At 45.8% G+C, this 19,127-nt stretch overlaps 1 protein-coding gene across 1 annotated transcript; it reads left to right on the top strand.

The window, feature by feature from the left end:
- On the top strand, window positions 1–18,512 carry KCNMB4 (potassium calcium-activated channel subfamily M regulatory beta subunit 4; the record flags this gene model as incomplete). The annotated part of the gene is made up of 3 exons (XM_080628572.1): window positions 1–339; window positions 7,991–8,118; window positions 18,344–18,512. 3 exons carry the CDS (start codon window positions 1–3, stop codon window positions 18,510–18,512), a joined length of 636 nt encoding a protein of 211 aa, XP_080484698.1.
- Between the last annotated feature and the right edge of the window lie 615 nt (window positions 18,513–19,127).

The following is a 19,127-nucleotide window of genomic DNA, read 5'->3' as shown; positions in this document are numbered from 1 at the left end:
ATGGCGAGGAGCCGGGTGGTTTACAAGTACACGGAGGCGGAGGACAAGAGCATGCGGCTGGGTTTCCTCCTCATCGCAGCCGGCTTGCTGTCCTTGCTGGGCTTGGGGTGCTGCTGGCTGCGCCCGGCGCTGCAGGAGCGGGGCGGCGGCGGCTCCGCCAACTGCACTGTGCTGGCGGTGCGGCAGCTCGGAGAGCGCTTCGCCTGCACCTTCTCCTGCGGGGCCGCCTGCCGCGGCACGGCTCGGTACCCCTGCCTGCAGGTCCTGGTCCGCACCTCCCGCTCCCCGGCGCCAGCCCTGCTCCATGAGGACGAGCGGCAGCTCCGCACCAACCCTAAGGTGAGACCCGCGCTCCCAAAATGCGGGCTACGGGGGGTTATAGGGACGCGTCCCGAGGGGAAAATCCTGCACCCTTTCCCCTTCACTGCCCCTTCACTGCCCCTTGTGCTCGACTTGCTCCAGAGGGGCCCTTCCAACAACTCTCCGCTCGGGTGCGGGTTTTTCTCTGATGGGAGAATAGATGAAGTCACAGGGCATTCCCCCGTAAATGTCCCTGTGCTGCTACTCAACAAGAAGTACATATATTTATATATGAAAACATACTATACATGGTATGCATGTACATATATGTGGTGTTGTGTATACATATATAGAGTGCATATGTATGCACTCTCTATACAGTATAGTATAACACTATACTCAGTGTGTCTGTACCTCTATCTCTATAACTATACATATATATTTTTATATATGCATATCTTTATATAAATATGTGTGTAACTATATATCTGTATCTATATATATCTATATCTGCATCTATTTAACTATATCTGTAACTATATATATATATCGATATCTATATCCGTATAGATATCTGTATATCTGTATCTATGTATCTACTTCCCCAAGCAGATGCAGACCCAGCTCTCCCTTCCAGCCATGGGAGTGGTGCCGCCCCAGCCCGCAGGCTCCTTGAGCGCACCCCGCTGGGATGCTGGTGCGAAACCAGGGAGAAACTTGCTGCTGGCTGGGAGGGCTGTCCGAGCAGTGCCTGACGCTGTGGCTGTGGGTGTCCCACAGGGTGAGGGGCTTCCCAGAGCCGATCTCCAGGGCTCGAGTTGGAATTGTAATGGAGCAGCTGCAGATGGGGCGCTGGGAGAGGCTGTGCTGGAACAGAAGTTTCTTTTGTGCTGTTTGGATTCTCAAACTTCTCCATCACCCACATGAAAACGGACCTAATGGAAGCATCTTTAAAGTTGCATCTTCCAGCAAACTAGGGTAGTCTGAAGGCAGTGTGCGACTTGTGCTTTTTCTTTCTTTAAAGGCAGTTATTCTGCTTTCTCCTTTTTCTTTTCATGCTCAGTACAGCTCACTTTGCCAGCAAGCTGCCTAAGTGAGGCAGATTTTGTTCAGTAGTTTCCAGAAAATAAAACCTGTGGCAGAATCCACCTCCTGAAAGAAGCTGAAACCTGGAGGGTGTTGGAAAAGGAAATTTCTTTGACCGAGATACGGCTGTAGTGCAGTACCAAGAGCCATGCTAAGCATGATACAGGGGTCTGCGCACAGGGGCTGGGCAGCAGACTTCCATGTCCAGTTTGGGATGCACTGCCTCACATCTCCACAGTCACAGTTACACTGGTGTGGATCTGTTTCTTGGATTAAGTTGCAGACTTGGGGTTCATGGGTTGCTTTTTGCCCCTTGGCAGTTTATGGGCTCGGAAGGGTGGTCGGGGCAAAAATCAACAGAGTGAGAAGCAAGATGAGAAGCGTGACAGGATTTGGGTTAAATTGTTGACACCGTTCAGAAGTGGTGAGCAGTGAAGCTGGATGGTGCCTGGTAGCAAAGTGGATGAATCGGCCTGTGGGGGAGCTTTATGAACTTCACCTTTCCCTGGGGGTGCTTGCTGCCAGGCTCCACAGAGCGAGTTGTGGTTATGGAAACACGCATCATGAGCGGCCCCAGCACCAGTACTTCTCTCAGCTTCTCTCAGTCTTCAGGCAGGCAGCGGGTAGGTGGTGAAATGCGGGAGAAAAGCCACCCTTTTGATGGGAGATGAGAGGTAAGCAGTGCCACCAGCACGCCTGGGCTCCCAGCTCCCGCAGATCCTGAGTTTCAGCACAGGCATCCAAACTGGGCTCTGACCGCAATGTGTCTCTGAGCAGTCAGGGAGTTTTGGTTTGGTTTTATTTCTTCTGCCTTCCCAGAAGTCTGGTGGGAAGAGGAGGATTGCACCTTTCCCGTGGCTGGATTGCAGTTTCTGCAGAGAGGCACCCAGAGCTTCAGAAGCCGTGCCTGCAAATGCCACTCAGAAGCGTATGTTTTATTTAACAATTAATAAGCACAGGGCTGTGTGTTGGCAGTGTGTTGCACTTGCATGCTCTTACAAATCCAACCCGTTTGGTCTAGCTTGCACCTTGCATCTCTAGGTGTTGGCTGTTTACCCTGGGATATTGATTGCTGAGGATTAAATGTGATTTACCAGATGAGACCAAGCAGAAAGGATGTATTTTTTGATGTAACCGCATTCTCTGGTAGTAATTGAATTTAACTAAGTGGAAAACAACACGGAAAAAAGTGCGCTGCAATTTTTTTCCTTACCTTAAGAAGCTTATGTAAACCCAGTATAGAATAAAAAGAAAAGTTATTTAGGTCTCATTAGGAAAACATACCCTTTTAAGGGAATGAAGCGTGTATAGCTGCTGCTTTGGTTTTCTCTTTTTTTCCCCTCACTTAATGTCTGTGGAGATGATTCTCCTTTTAATTTTTGTCCTGAAGTCACACCGACCTTAAAAGCTCTCAGGATTTTATCCTGAAATAGGTCAGTCATAGCAACAGAGTAAGAATCTGTTGGATTTAATGCTTGGGATCCAGTCTATATTTATGAATGAACACTGACGGAGAGCCATTTAACCCTTCCTGTGCCCATTGCCTTCTTGCAGCACACTTGCTTGTTTATGCGATTAGACATACAACACGCTGATCAGCTCCAACTAACTGGAATTGAAGCAAAAGACCAATTTTGTTTTGAACAGTGTTCAAATTTTACATTGTTCTGCTGCTTCTCTTTGTGGGTAGCAATTTTTCCTGGTAAATCAATAACACAAGAAAAGCATAGCTCAGGCTCCTTACAACACACAATACTGAATCAGTTGGCAGCTAAACTCTGCTCCAAAAGTCCCCAGAGTACTGGACTAAAAGTCTCCTACTTTCCATAGCAGTGGGCTGGTGCATAACCACATTGGCAGCTCAGATCTGGCTGTTCCAGTGAGGTCTAGCTGCTAGGAGAAAGAAATTAATTATTTTTCTTGCTTGCTTCCTAATCACATCATTGTACAGCCCAGGATTCATTTTAGCTCTTAAAGGATTATATATAGCTGGGTCAGAGTTAATCCAGAAATGTATGTATGAGGCAGCAGGCATGATTACATTTGTATCCAGTATCAGCGATTTGAGGAATTCTTTTTTTTTCTCCTTTTTTTTCCCTTGTTGTCTCAGAAGAAGGAATTTCAGTGGAGTGACGGTGCCTTTCTTCAGCTGCCTTCGTAGCAGTAATAATCTCTGAGATAAGGCTTAAGGGGGATTAATTCCAAAGTCAATTTGTCGCTATCATTCTGGCCATCAAGTCCCTCAGCAGCGCACACAGCTAGTGCAAGGATCAGGCTACCTGTTTGGCTGGGTAAAATAATAGGGGGGCACAGCAGCATCTCAAAATATCTGCTCTCTGGCTCTTTAGACTTTTCCCTTTCTGCGCATGAAGTTAAGTGTAGGGCCGGAAGGACCTGCCCACTGTTCTGTTGAGAAACTTTTAGGGCGGTGACTGGTGAGCCTGATGTTAGCAGCTGTGCAGCAGGACCCGGTTCTCCCTGTCTCCATCCCTGGGCAGGGGAGCAGAGGAGCCAGCTGCGACTCCTTGTCTATGCTCCGCATCTGTGCCTGCTCTTGCTGTACTTCTTCCTGTATCCACTCACCCTGGCAAGGTGATGTACCGTTACTGCTTCTGTGCACTTGTAAATAGAACTGGTTTCAGGTTTTGGATTCTCTTAAGTATGACCCATGATGGAGGATGCTTAATATATGCCCAGTTCTACAGCAATTTTGTGAGGGTCTGGTGCATTTGGTGAAGCATCAGATCTGTGTTTGAGCTGGTGCCCTTAATGGGCAAACACTGCAGATGCTGCCTAGCAGTTTTTTAGGCAAACCCCATAAATCCCACCACCCTCCTGTCTTGCTTGGGGTGCCTCTCTCTGCCTTGAGCCTCTGTGAGGGGTCGCAGGATTGATCACCCCTGGTGGGTTTGTCTGTGCTGATGGATGCAGGTGAAAACCAGCTGTGGCGCTCAGCTCCAGCTCCCTGGGTACAGTCAGCTGGGAGGAGACTTTTTTTATACTAATGGAGCGAGTCTGCCTGCTCATCTTCTGCTATGGTGGGATGGTTGTGGCAGCGCTACTTCCCTTCCAGGCCATGAAGATAACCCAGTAACATGCGGAGATGCTCACACATAAAGCTAGGAGAAGCTGAGGCTGAAGACTTGCTTCCTAGTGCAACCGCTTTGTCTTCTGATATGCTGACTTGCTTCTACTTTGGGCTCTTACGTGCGTTTGCATTCAGGACCGTCTTGGTCCTGTCTTCTGATAGTGCCTTTCAGGCTTGAGGCAGCTTCCCTCAGAGCCTACCAAGTCTGACTTCTTTTTCATAGAAGTGTGATTGAATTGCTTTACCTGGAAGCTAAACCATGGTCAAGAGTTCATGCCTTCATCTCTTTTCTATGATATGGAAGAATATCTGCTCTGATGAAGGGTTCAGAAGGACCAGAACTCTTCCTCGGCATCTGCAGGGACACTGGTGTGGCGGCATCCAGCAGCAAACACAGATACAGATCTTACGAAACCTCAGTGTAAAGGTATATTAGTTACTCGCTGACGTTTTTACTGAATTAAATCCTGACTCCTCTATCTAAACACTGGCTCTGATTGAAGGGAGAATATTGTTAGCCTGATAATGATTTTGAGCTGTGTAATTGAGACTGTATTTGAATTACATAATAATTTTATCGTTGGTATGACATAGCGTAGGAGGTGCGATTACTGCACCGTGAACCAATAGGTCTGCTGAAAAGACCTTGGCTCCATTAGATTTATTCTGAATGTCTGATCTCCAGAGCTGTTCTCCAACCTCAATGTAACTTGTTGAAGTGGGAAAAAATAAATCAAAGAAATGCAGGGTGAGACACTTAAAAGGAAAATAGATGCTGCTGCATGAGCAGCGATTGAGCACAAGGCATCCCAGCTTGCTTTCAAACACTTGGCATTTATTCATGTTTTGATGGCAGGATTTCATGCTGTGTCTCATGGGGGAGGACTGCAGAATTAACCTTTCAGAAACTGCATGTTGCCGAAGCGGGAGGTCATTTCAGGTTCACCCACCAACTCGTGGCAGCAAAAGTTGCCAGGTTATGATTGCCTTTTATCCGCCTGCTGACTGTGCTTTGGAGAGTGATACAGTTGGTCAAGCAAAGCCCCCAAGACGTGTGTTTGGGAGGCTGAGAAAAGAGAGGTCCACCACCCGTGTGGATCAGAAAGGGCCAAAATGGATGTCAGGTTGGTGGGATCTGTGCTGGCCTCCTGGGGAAGAAAACAAGCTCCAGTGTTCATGCAGCACATGATAAGTCCACAATGGAGTTGGACATTGGGTGTTCACTATGGCTTGAAACCTTCATCAGGTCAAGATGCTTCAGGGTGACCCTTGGGATTCATATGATGAAGATTTCACCTTGGGTAGGGACCATTTCCCTCTTCAAGACTGTTAATCCTCGACAGGCTCAAGCAAGGAGGACCCATCGTTTTAAGGCAAACCCCTGGATGTCTCCTTTGTGTTTTCCACATGAAGATAAAGAGGAACAGAGGGAAATGAATCCAGCATGGTTTCTGATAGCTGTCATAGGAATTACTTGTGCAAAGAGTGTTATGAAGTTTTAGTTACAGAGAGCTTATTCACTATTGTCCCCATTTGAGGGAGGTGGAAGGTCTCTGAAGGACCCAGAGAAAGTTTGGCCAGCAGAGGAGAGGTGAGGTGATCACACTTTCATAGAAGAGGATGAGTAGGCTCAGCCACGAGGAAGAAACCTTTGAGAGGAGAGAGGGAAGCGTGCTGAAACTGTTGACTCCATCCAGCTGCTGCATAGATGTGTTTGCGTGCTGGGAGCGTGGAGTAAAGGGGAGTGTGGTTGGTGCTTCCAAAGTACACAACCAAACCAAAACCACTGCCATCTAAGGAATATTATTGAAGATAGAAACAACTGCATGTGATAAATCCTGTGTTGTGGTTCCTGGAGCAGAGTGATGTTGCTGGTCATTTCTGTCCTTTGTGTTCAGCAGTGGGACAATCCTTGTTTAGGGTCATCTGAATAGGGAGCTGAAGGAAGCTTTGTTCCATGGTAGCACCCAATGTGGGCCTATGTGAAAACAGGGGCCCTTGTAAGTGAAATTTCACCTTGAAAGCCACAATCAGGACCTTGTGAATTGTTCCAGTCTGAAGCATGGAAGCTGCTGGCAGCACTGTGAGTGCCAACAGAAGTGGTCAGGTTTTACATGATCAGGCAAATAAGATCCTGGTATTTCTCTCCTTCCCCTGGAATGGTGAAGATTCTAGTTGTTGTATAGTAGAGATCGACTTGTAGGTCTGTACAGCTTGGGTATAGCGAGCAGCGTGGGACATGGTAGGCCCCTGTGAAACCTCACCAGATGGAGAGGGAGAGGAAGCAGTCACAGTGAGTCATGTTTATCTTTATTTTCAGGTTAAAGGGGGTATCTCTCTACTTGCTGTTATTGCCTTCAGGGTACTATGAAGAAACTCGTGTTGTGATCATATGTGGAGATTTCTTTAGGGGCTTCCCCTGCACCTCCTGCTTCCTTATCCTGCCTAAGGGACTTTTCAGCTACCTTCACAGACACATTTTTCTGCTTGCAGCTCCCAATTTTAAAGGAATTAGAAATCTATGTGTGTACCTGGAGTTTTGCTGTCCATGTGTCCTCCAGGGTGAAAAGCCTTGATGATTTCAAAGGACCAGTTAAGCCGTGTTACTCAGTTTGGTTCAACATCTCCCGTAATGATCTCCTGTACCAATGCCTGGGAAAAATAGGAGGGATTGTGCCTGGTCAGTGAGATCCTGCAACTACCAACACTGGATTCAGTGGATTGTTTTTTCTTGTTTCACTCCCTGTGTCTAGGAGGGAGGGTGGTGTGCCAAAGACGTGACATGGAAACAAGGTATGTGCGTTGTGGGTGACCCAGAGTGGAGTCTCTGAAAACCCAGCCTCAAGTGCACCAAGCTGGGGCAGGAACTTCGCTTGATCTCTTTGGGCTTTGAAGCAGATGTCTGAGGGTGAGATCTGGAGATAGCTCAGCTGCATGCTCAACCCTTGTTGACTTCTGCTGAGCCTTTCTGCTGAATTGGGGCTTTGAACTTTCTCTGCTTGTTTCCCCATGTTGTAACAGTGCAAGAATACCTGTCTTTTGCCAGTAGATATCAGCCACATATCAGATATTCCATCACCTGGGAAAGCCTGCTGGAATATTTTGGTTATTAGCCTGTTGGTAAAAAAAAATTGCAATTATGTGCCTCACTGAAACTAGGAAGCAATTCAAATCTAATCCATGTGCGGACTAGGAATACATCAAAATTAAATGATCATTTTTACATTCACCACACAAAACTCCAAGGTGTTATGTGGCAGGTTGGTTTGATAATGGAACAAAAGAGGACAAAGCCTTTATTTCCCTTCTGAATGGAGGCATGTTTTCCAGTACCTGCAGGGAGTAACTAGCAATTAAAGTAAAGTTCAGCTAACTTTTCTTTTTTGTTTCATTGAAGATTGAATTTATCCTTTTGCTCATTTCCGTCACACTGTTATAGTGAGGAAAACGCAGAGAGAGTGATGTCCTGTGTTCCTGAACGCAGAAGTAACTCTGTTTTGCAACGTGTGTTGGCAGTGTTCGTACATCCCTCCCTGCACAAGAGACGATCAGGAGAACTCTGAGAATGTCACGTACAAGCAGAAATACTGGAAGAAGAAAGTGGGTTCACAACCATTTACATGCTACTTTAACCAGCACTTGAGGTGAGTAATCTACATTTGCATAGCAGAAGTGCTTACGCATCTGTTTAACAGCTGTCCACTGGTTCTGTTTGAAAATATATATAAATGTATGCATATGTATAAACATACACAGCAATAGAGTGATGTGGTTTATCACACGGAGTTTAGTGCAGAGCTTTGTAAGACGACTGTATTGATGAAAAGCTACATAGAAAGTGGAAAAGAGTTTTTACCACTCAAAGTAAAAATATGAAACTCTGAGGAAAGTTTCCCTTAAGAACATGTAATTTTAAGGCAAAGTCTTGGCTTTTAACAGTTATGTGGCAAATTTCTGGTTTGGATATTGATGTTTCTTCCCTTCATGGAAGAGAAATCCTACTGTGTTCATGAGGGGCTGGAAGAAAAGGGGAGATCAGTAAACAGTACAAACCAACCCAGGGATTGTGTTCACAGAGGATTAATTAATCAGATATGTGTAATAAACATTCACAGAACTGCCAGTTTTCATACACGCTTGCAGAGTAGAAACTTGTAACTTAAAGCATCTCCTCTTCTGTTTCAGTTCTTACTTTTACTACTGAAGTTAATGTGCCTTACACGAGCATAAGGTGTTGTTTCCTTCTTTCAGTGGGAGGAGGAGGGGGAGGGAATCCTTTTGCCTATCTCTTTCTGACAATGATGTGTTGGGGAATAAAAGGTTACCACAATGTGCAGGCATGTTGGGAGCACTTGGGAGAACAGCAGTGACTGGAATGATAGGTCCATGTAGACAGGGAGGTGAAAAAATAGTAAAGATTTCCAAATCAGCCAGGGTTTTATGGGGTTTAGACTCCAATTCTGGAGGCATACGACATGTACTTAGTTTGATCAGAATGAGTAATTTTGAAAGCTGGGAAGGCTGTTCTTGGTTGCTAAGTTAAGAACTCAAATATGTATCTGCCACATCAGGGACTAAAGGAAGAGGTTGGTCCTACTCCACCAGCCCTTGGAAGTTAGACAAGACAGATCTAGGTGGGAATAGCTTGGGGCTTGCAGGTGCAATTCAGGGCTCAGTGTGGGAGTGTTGGCATCAGATACTGAAGTTTATTAAGGCACACGGGAGGCAAGTGGGTGCCAGTGTGTGTGCTAGGACCTTGGAGGAGCTGGAGAGCTGGAGCAAGGGTAGCAGGTGGAAAGATTCATGACTCTCCCGTGGGTGGCCTCCTGAGTGCCTTGGGAGCTTCAGATTTGTCCTAGGCTGGCTTTGTTTGTTGTCCCCCCCCACCTCGGGGAGACGGTAGACCTGGTTGATATGCCCAGGCTGACAGTCTGCTGTCCCTGGTTAACTTTTTGCAGAGGGAAACCACCAGTACTTCGGTAGCAAAACCAAGTTATTTCTCATAGTGGGGAAAGAAGCACTGTCTACAGAATGCAGAGGTTAAAAGTTAGGGCTCCCTGTGTAGTGACATCAGGCCTGGAAAGGACCACAATGTGCCAATGCTTGCATCTGCTAAGCAGCAGCCGAGTGATGGTTTTGGCATCTCCAGGCAGGCAGGTGCTGCTAGTTACCCAGCTGAGACTGAGTGAGCAGGATAGTCAGAAACATGGGAGCTTCTGCAGGGAAGCCAGGATTCACCTGAGGTGGTAGGACAAGGTGCTGTGAAAATCAGCTTTTATAGTCAATGGAGAGAAATCACAGCCTTTCGTCTTAGCAAAAATAAATGCCTAATAGGGGTCAGATGCCCAGAGTTATTTATTTCTCTCCTGTAAAGCAGCTTAGGGTGATCTGCTCAGGTGCAAACACCTAGGTGGTCGGTGTCCAGAGCTATGGAAGCTGGTTCTCACATCACATCTGCATGTGAAGCAAAAGCAAAATTGTTCTGAGGCTGCACAGTACCTAGGATCTGTCGTTTATGTAGGTTGACACTGAGGAATTGAGCAGCACTCAAACAAAGTTTTTTCCTTATAGTTGCTGTATCCTATTACTGTTAAATGTTCTTGCCAAATGCAATGTCTGCCTTGAAACACTGCATTTTGCTGATCATACAACAACTTATTTACAGCAGAAGGGAGGCTTGCTGCCAGAGATACTTGAAGATAGTCTAAGCTGAAATGTGTACACCATTTATTTTCTTCCGGAGATGGCAATGAACTTTAAAAGATAAGTTTTGCTGACTAGGAATGTGCTTGCTTAAGTATACTTTTAGAGTTACAATGACTAAATAACTTATGAAGAAATCAAAACCACACAAACTGAGGGGAAAATCTGTTCACTTTGTAATAAAGTGTGTGTATTTCCCGTCAGTATTTTTTTAACTGTATGGATGAGCTAATTCTCTGTGTTAGTCTGTATAAAACATACGGAATATAGCGGTGGGTTCCTTAGAGTAAGTATTATTTGCAATATTAATACTCCCTTCTGACTAACAAGAGTAAAATTCTAGGTAAATATCAACGAATGAACATCATCTCCTCTTCATTGAACTGAAATTGGCATCATTCTCAAAATTGTTGCTGCATGAGGAGGGCACAGTTAGGCAAGACTGCCCTTCAGTCTGGGGGGGCACATTTCAGCAGGCTGCTTTGAGAAGAACAAGTGATGCCATTTGTACAGTTCAAAGTTATACAAAAGGCGTGAGAAGCAGACTTAGCAATTTCAATCATTCTCAGTTAACATAGAGATGCCCAACATAACGAGCTGCGTGACATTGACCTTAGAAAGCCAAAGCACAGCTTAGCTTGGAGCTCAGGATTTTACTGAAGAGTGAGGTTTTTGCTTTGCCACCAGAGACAATTACCTTTAGGGTCCCACTCTTCTGGCTAGCTTTGGGCCACGTGGTGCACGCTGTATGACAAAGTCACTTTTCCAGACCCCTGGTGAAGGTGTCTGTCTGTTGACATGATGAGACTCCGGTCTGAAGGGAGCCATGCCCAGAAGAAACCAACCCCCAGTGATTCAGAGCACAAAATAAGTGACACATTCAGATAAAGTTCTCAGGTTGTTGCCAAAGGTTTGAGAAGGCATCAAGCTCTACTGCTTCAGTGTTCTGGATCTCACACGGTGTTCCAGGGGGTCTGTAATCATGAACACCTGCAGATAATGGTCACAGCTGCATGCCCTGAAGTGGGAGCCCTGAGGAAACGTATGGGATGGGAGAGACCCTGTCACTTTATTTCTTCACATTCCAGGTGTCATTGACATCAACAACAAGAACAAAAATAGAAAACCCAAGATCTCCATCACCTCAGACCCTTCAATCCATGCCATGCAGAGACACGCAGAGCAACATAAGTCAGGTCTTATTAGTGGCTCATTTATGTGGCATTATTGCTTTTTATCTCTGGACTCATCCATTATAGCAAGTACACTCTGTGGTTTCTTTGCTGCAGTGCAGCAGATGAGCCAGCCATGCTTTATACTTCCCTGTGTTTGCTGTAGGATGCTGTATACAAATCCACCTGAGATCTGCAAAGCAAACACTGTCTGGTGATTAATGCCAACCTGTATGGTGTTGGGATACCCTGCAGGCCATTTATCTGGGAATAATTATCTGCAGAAGCCAAAGGTGTTCTGATAGCAGGGTTTCTCATTCATAAATGATGGAACAGAAATCTCAGTGTGTTCTAGTATTTCACAAAGTTTCCCAAATTAACTCCCTCCAATCAGAAGAGGGTGTTGCCATTTCTTATCCTTTCTTTTACTGTGTAACCTGTGGAGCAGTGGTCAGGGCTGAAAGGGAAAGGACTTTACTGTTAGTAAGACGCAGCTTTGCCTCCATGTGCAGCTGTTCCAGCTGAGGATCTCTGTGTCTCGCAACAATAGGGGGAAAAATACTCATGAGTGCTTGTCATACTGAAAGGATGTGAATAATTCCGGGAAAAATAACTGTGTGCAGATTGAAAACATCTTTAAATCCAGACTGTTTGAATACAAAAAACATTTGTCAGGTTTCCCTGTCCCCTGCCTCTGTCAGCTTTCCCTGTGTCTCATAAATCGCATGGTGTGGTGCAAAAGTGATGACTGAAAGGTTTATGTGCTTGTAAATTTTGGTCCTGCATGACTTCTTGGTAATCCTGCACTGCTATTCTTCCCATGACATTTACTAATTGCTCTGAAGGCTCTGGTGAAGGCTTGCTTTACCCAGTGTCTGTTTGAACTGCTTGGTAGCACCTAACAGGGATGTGTTGCATCATGCAACAACTAATCCAGTTACCCCTGGTCAGAGCCCCACAGGGCTCCAGCTCTAAGCTCAAAGTCCTGCTAAAAATAAGTACTGGTCTCACCTTTAAGCAAGGAGAACAGAATCCCTCCCTCCATCTCTATTCAGTGAAAGGGAAAGGTGTGTTTTCATAGTGAAAGTAGAGATTCCCTTAGGGTTGTTTTTAGTTTGTTTATTCTTCTTTCACCCTGTGGGCTGTGGGGCACTGGGGGTTGTGCTTCACAGTGGCCACTGCTGTTTGCAGCAGAACCAAGTCTCAATGCCTGAGCAGCGCCTGAAACTATTCAGGTTTTGCTCTCCCTTTTGTCCCAGTAGGCCTCTCTCTTGCCCCGGCCACTGATTTGTGAATTGATAACTGGTGTTAGGAGTTTAGATGCATCCACTTGAGAGGCTTTGCATATACTAGATATGTGAACAGCAGCATTACCTGAAACAAGAGATGGTCCATGACCGAGCTTAGGGGGAATATGTGCAACCCCTCTGGTCTTCTTTGAACTGAAATACCATACGGATGCCGTAGAGCAAAGGTGGGTTTATTAAATGCAGTTTACTTGCAGGGACAAGGAAATATCTTTGCTATTATTTCCCTGCTGATTTTCACAGGGAAAAGAAACACATTTCCAGGCATGACATGCTTCTTCTGGGTTCAGCTCCGCTGTCTCAGCACCATGGGAGAGATGCTGTGCGGACTTCTAGCAAAGCTGTGTCTTTGTCATGAGATGGTTTCCCCAGGAACAAGGACACCTTTCCTTTTGTGTTTCCAAGCCAAACAGGAGGCCTTCAGACTCTGGGAACTGGCAGGTCACCTCTACAAGAGTAGCTAGAGAGTCAAAACTGCAGTTTCGATACAAGCTGGTCTTGCTGGGCAAAACCAAACAGTGATGTTACTGTGTTTTGGATGTCGGATAGCTATGTATTTCCCTTCCTGAGGAAAGGGGCTGTTTTCTGTGGAAGTACAGCCCTCTTTCTTCTCTTCTTTTTGTTGCTTCCCTATTAAATACATCTTTCTTCCCCCCCCCGCCACCCTCCCCTTGTTTTCTCTGCCCAGCTTCTTTCCTGCCATTCCTGCAGCAGCTCTGTGGCTCCTTTCCAGGCTCCTGGTCTCCTTGCTTCTGCTATCGATAAGAGTTTCTGTTCCTTTGGCCTGTATCTAGCATTCCCAGGTGGACACAGTGTTTTCCTGCTGCTGTGTGCTTCTGTTCCATGGGCAGGTGATAACCACCAAAGGCTCATTCTTCTGAAGGCCCTACAGGATGTTTGGTTTCTGAACTCCTCATCACCTCTATCATGGTGCCAACACCAAGCTGGGGCTCTGCCTTCCTGGCATAGCCTAGCTCTGGCTACTCTTGTCCCATAGCACAGCCATCGTGATTATCTCATGGCTCAGAAGCAGCTGTGACAGGCCCCATAAACTCAGGGCTCGCTGTCAGTGATTTTGCTTTCTTGGTGATCCTCTCCATTTGTGCTTGGCAAGACAAGTATCTCTGTATGCATATTTCTGATTCAAACACTTGTGGGGCAGCTCTCTTGTATTAATCACCGTGTGAGCCTTGGAGTGAAAGCCAAAGCATTTTGTACCACGACAGATCCAGTTTTCGCTGGTCCCCGAGGAGGGCTGATGTCATGCCCCGCTAACAGTCTCAGCCCCGAGAAGGACACTGCAGTGAGCTGCCCAGCAGCATGGATGTGTTCCACTGGCCAGGCAGGGCTTCTGCAGTCCTGGCTGCTGCTCTGGGTACTTTCTACAAGCAGACTTTGTTCCTTATTCAGCAGGGTTTGTTGCAGGATTGCTTCGGAGTTGTCCTAGGGAATGTACCCAAACATTGCAGACTCAGATGTTGCAGGAAAGCTGCTCCGTGCACCTCACCAGTTCCTTAGGAGGCTCCCATGGTGGTGGTGGCAGCTCTGCTCTGCCCAAGAATTCATGAGTTCGCCTTCAGGAACTCTTCCCCTAAACTGATGCCATCACATGAGGATAGCAAAGAGCTGGAAGAAGTGAAATCCAGCCTCTGCAGGCTAACCTGTTAATTAATCACTGATGAATTTGTTATATTTAATTCTTCTGATTAATTCTGATTCTAACTCCCTCTACCTCCTAATTTTTCACCAGTCTTTTGTTTCAGACCATACATATCTCACATGAAACACCTATGGTTTGTAGCCTGACACAGATCACCTGAAAACAAACACAAGCATGATTATTCTTCAGGTACTTAGCCAGGTCCTCACTCACACTGCCTGCCATGCCAGTCCCTGGCTGCTGGCATGGGACTTACCAGTGACTCCCTTGTGTCTCCCTACCCATTTCTTCCGAAAAGCAAGAGAAAACTTGGGGGTTAATCCAGTCACCCTGTTTGCAGGGCACAGCATGTGTGCCGTGATGGACCCCCCAGGCCCCTGTAGTTACCTCTGCACATCTTGTGCAGAGCCACAGGGCTGCTGGGGCTGCAGTGTTCCTGCTCCAGAGGACATCTGGCTGCCCGGACCCTGCTCCTCAGGCTGCTCTCACTGTGGATTTGCAAGTCCAGTGTGAACCATGTGCTGCTGGGGTCTTTTTCCTGGTCAGGCTCTTCTGCCTGGATGGTCCTTCTCAGGTCACTCCCTGCTGGCACCAGTCCTGGGCTATGGCAGCAGTGTGGTGGGCTCAGGATCTCGTGCAGTGCATTGTGAGGGTGCAGCAGGGCTAATTTTCCCTGTTCATTTTAGAAGCTGTTACTCGTCGCTGTTTGCAATCTCAGCTCCAAAAAGCAGAGGTAAAAGGAATTACCTTGTAAAGGAAAATAGCAACCATTTTCTTTTTCAATAACCCCTTTTCAGGTATTTCTCTGTGCTATAAAAGTTGCGTCTGACTGGGACCTGCTGCCATTACACCCTCTAAGGCATTTTCCAGAGCACTCTCCATAACTGCTGTCAGCTCTGGTGATGGATCTCCAGGGAAGGGCTCCTCAACTGGGCACCACTGAGCTCAGGCTCTCATTCTCTGCATCATCTTTCTGCCACTCCAGCACTCCGCACTCCTTTCCCCTACACCCTGCAATATCTCCATGTGGGTCAGCAGATGCAGGAAAGATGAGCTGGTCCTGATGGAAATGCAAAGGAATGGCATTATAAGCTGCCAAAGTTGATCTTGATAAGTTTCCATGGGCTGTTACAGTAAGATAACCAAGATGTTGCCATCCAGGAGCATGGAGTCTGTATGCTGGCAGTGATGTCGGTCTTTATTAACTTTTCCCATTCACTCCTGGAGTCCAGCAGTGCTTATCTGCACTGCAAATTTAATGCAGGATGAGATAAAGAGCAGCTGAAAGCACAGTAGTTCTTTGGGAATAACCACAGAGATTAAATCAAGTAGGAGCAAGGCTGAGATTTGTCCCACCATTTTTTGTTACCTAGAGTCAGTACAGAGAGGCTGCATCCCAGAGGGTCCCTGAGCTCTCCCATGTGCTGGGTCACCCTCCAGGAGTGCTTCTCCCTCCTCTTGACTAAGAAAGGGCATTTAATGTCTTAAATGTGGTGTCAATAGTCATTTAATGATGTATTTTTGGGTGACCCAGTCATAACTTAATGCATTGTCTGAAAAGACACTGTGAGCAGTTGACAGCAGATTGCTGCACATCTTCCGCCATGCAGGAATTGCACAGGGTATCTTGCTGTAGCTAAGAATAGCAATAATATCCATCTGAACCCAAATGAATACTTGGGATTCAATATCCCAATTGAGGCTTCATTAAAGGCCTCTGTAAGTCTTTGACTCTTTTCCAAAAGGGAAACTCTTTGAAATTACTAACTTGCAAGAGTTACAGTTGCACCCGTAATGAGCGTTTGGCATCCGTCTCTGCTACCTTTGGTACAGAAGTTTGCCAAGATACCTAAAGCTTCAGTCAAAGGGGTATCCTGCTCTCCCCAGGCACAATTTTCTTCACTGAATCCATTTTTCTAGTTTGCTTTCTTGCCCCTTATTTTTGAACTTTTTGATTAGTATCTGCTTTAGAAAGAATATTTAAAAGTCAACTTCACTTGTAAGCTGAGAGCTGCAAAGATTGAAAGCTGCCTCCTTATGGCCTCATTGCCAATTAGCACTCTGTTACACACAGATGATGGTACAGTAAAATTGAGGGAAGCAATGCTATACCTCCTGTGAAAGGATTTTTTCTCTTTGGGTGCTGTCATTTATATGGCATAGGCTGGTGAGTGTGTGCCCATAAAGTTAATATTATTTTATTCAATTTATGGTCTCCACATGTGCCTGATTACGTGTCTGGAGGGTTTGGGTTGAGCAGACTTCATGTGTTCCACTATTGAATACACCTGGGTTTCTTTTGATCTTTTTTTACGTTGCTGAGTTTCAACTTTTATGTAGCAGAGCTGCTCATAATCAGAGTCTGACTCTGCTCGTTGCTACACAAACAGAGACGTGTGGTGCTGCTGGCCCTGGGGACATGCGGGCTGGCACGGTGCAGAGAGCCTCCACACAGCAACTTTGAGGGAGAGACCCCCAAATGCAAATGCAGGTTCAATTAAATCAGGGTTTGGGAATAGCCTGGAGATCTGGCTCCACTGACTCCTTAAGGATGGATAAACTCCTGTAGATTTGCAGGCATCTTCAATAATTAACTTCTTGGTGAAGGAAAATGAATTTTTCCTTGTGTCTCCTACAGGGGATGTTTTTAGTGCTACTTTCTTATCAAGATGAAACTGTTAAGGCAGAAACAGCAGTTGCTGCTCAGGTATCTGTTCCCATGTGCCACTGCATTACGAGAACTTAATTCCCAGGACCCAGCTTTATGAGCCTGTGTTGCCAGGATTTTAGGTTTGTTGCTCAGGAGGGTCAGGTAGTGTTGATGCAGCAACATGGAATGGGAATATTCAATGTAAGTAAGGACCAGTATAAGCCAAGACTTACATATTTTCCTAATTAGAGAAAGCTGTTTCCTTCCTTTGCCTACAGTTTTCCAGCAGACTGCATGTCTCTGGCTATAGATGGGAAAGCAGTGGTGAAATGCAAATGCTGCAGGACTGATTTAATAACTGTTACACTGCATGAGAGCAGAAAGAGACAGAGCTGAGGAAAACCTGCCATCAGAATTCCCAGCAAACTTCCCAGACTTGGAAGAGGCATATGGACTCCCAATTTCTGAGACATGTGGCACAGCTGATTTTCCAAACCTCTTGAGATGCCTTCTCCTCGCTATTATCCTCCCTTTGGAAATGCATGAATCTGTCACAGACTCAGCCATGACAGTATTAGTTTGCTGTTGGTGGAAGCATGGAGGGCATTCAGATCTTCAGGGATGGCTCCCAAAAGTGTTCGTGTAGGAGCACCCTCAAGCCTGCTGAGAAGCCGGTGTTTGCAGTACCAAATCACAGCTTATTCCTGAAGAAGCCTCTGCTGGAATGAGCTCAGTTGGGAGCCTCTGACACCCAGGGACTGGGCAGGAGTCATCCTGGCAGTAGGTTTTGTGCAGACTCCAGCCTGGGCCACCAGCAGTGCAATGCTGAGGACAGGACTGGCTCTCTATCCAGAGCCAAACCGCAGCCAGGGCTTCATCAAGAGCCTCTAGGTTGCTCCATGGACAAATCAGTGCTCAAAGCTAAAAGGGAATCTTTAACTGCATTTTAAACTCTTTGCACAGTGTCTGATGGTATTTGAGGTCGATATGTATAACTGCTGCCTGGTATTATGTTTTTGCTGGAGTGGTTTTCCAGTCCACAGTTTTATATTACATCTCTCACGCTGTTTCTGAGGTCCACAACCCCTGGAAGACATCAAGTATAAATTTTATTTATTTATTCATTTATTTATTTATCTGAATGAATTTGTTATCCTGTAAACACTGCAAGTGGAAAGCCCTCATGGCCTGCCACGAGTGCTGGTGATAGATGGGCAAATGAAACCAGTGAATGAAACAGTGTACTTAATCATTTTCTAGCACTGTTGCACATAAAACATCTTTATTGTTTCCATGGCAGATGCTTTCCACTTATGATGAATTGATGATGTCGAGTTGATTTATATCCTCTACCTCTTCTGTTCTTCCTCTTCACAGGCCAGATGATGTGATGCTGAAGCGCACTCATGATGAGACTGTCCTCTTGCACTGCTTCCTTTGGCCCCTGGTTACGTTCCTGGTTGGAGTCCTCATAGTGGTCCTGACCATCTGTGCCAAGAGCTTGGCTGTCAGGGCAGAGGCGATAAAAAAGAAGAAGCACTTGTAAGTGGCAAGGCTGCTGATGAAGAAATACCTTCAAGAGGGTCTCAAGTGAGGCAGCTTGATGCACATGCAGGTCTCTGCAGGGGCACCCAGCTGCGCCTCCTTCCAGTGTCTCATCTGACGGTGGAGTTGCTCTTGGCTCAGGATTACCCTTGGAAGGCTGCCCCATGAAATGTCAGCTAATTGCTTCTCCTGCTATGGCAGTAAATAAGTATATTCTACCAAAAAACATCTACACTGCACCAAATACGCTGTGCACTGTTAGCCCTGAACAGCAGCTACGCAGCTCCTAGTGGTATTGAGAGACAGTTTATAAAAGCCCTTGATGATGCTCATTTCATCTCTACAAAGTGATCTTTACTATTGTTTAATAGTAAATAATTAAACATATTTTATGATAGACTGTATTTCTAAAATAATAAAATTTGGTTGTTTGGGGTTTTTTTAACCTTAGTTTTGTTTCGTTTTGTTTGAAAAAGCTTTAAGACTAAAATAACCTTGTGCTGATTTTGTTGGGTGTTTTTTCACTGTGTAGAACTTCCATTTAAAATTCAGACTAACTTCTGTCTAAACAGAATCTTTCATCATCACCTGTTCACTGTGAAGATATGTAGAAATC

The sequence above is a fragment of the Psittacula echo genome (genome assembly GCF_963264785.1).
Source record: "Psittacula echo genome assembly, chromosome: 1".
In the NCBI taxonomy this organism is placed as follows: Eukaryota; Metazoa; Chordata; class Aves; order Psittaciformes; family Psittacidae; genus Psittacula; species Psittacula echo.
Note: the sequence above shows the minus strand (reverse complement) of the source record. Positions and strands in the feature narration are given on the sequence as shown.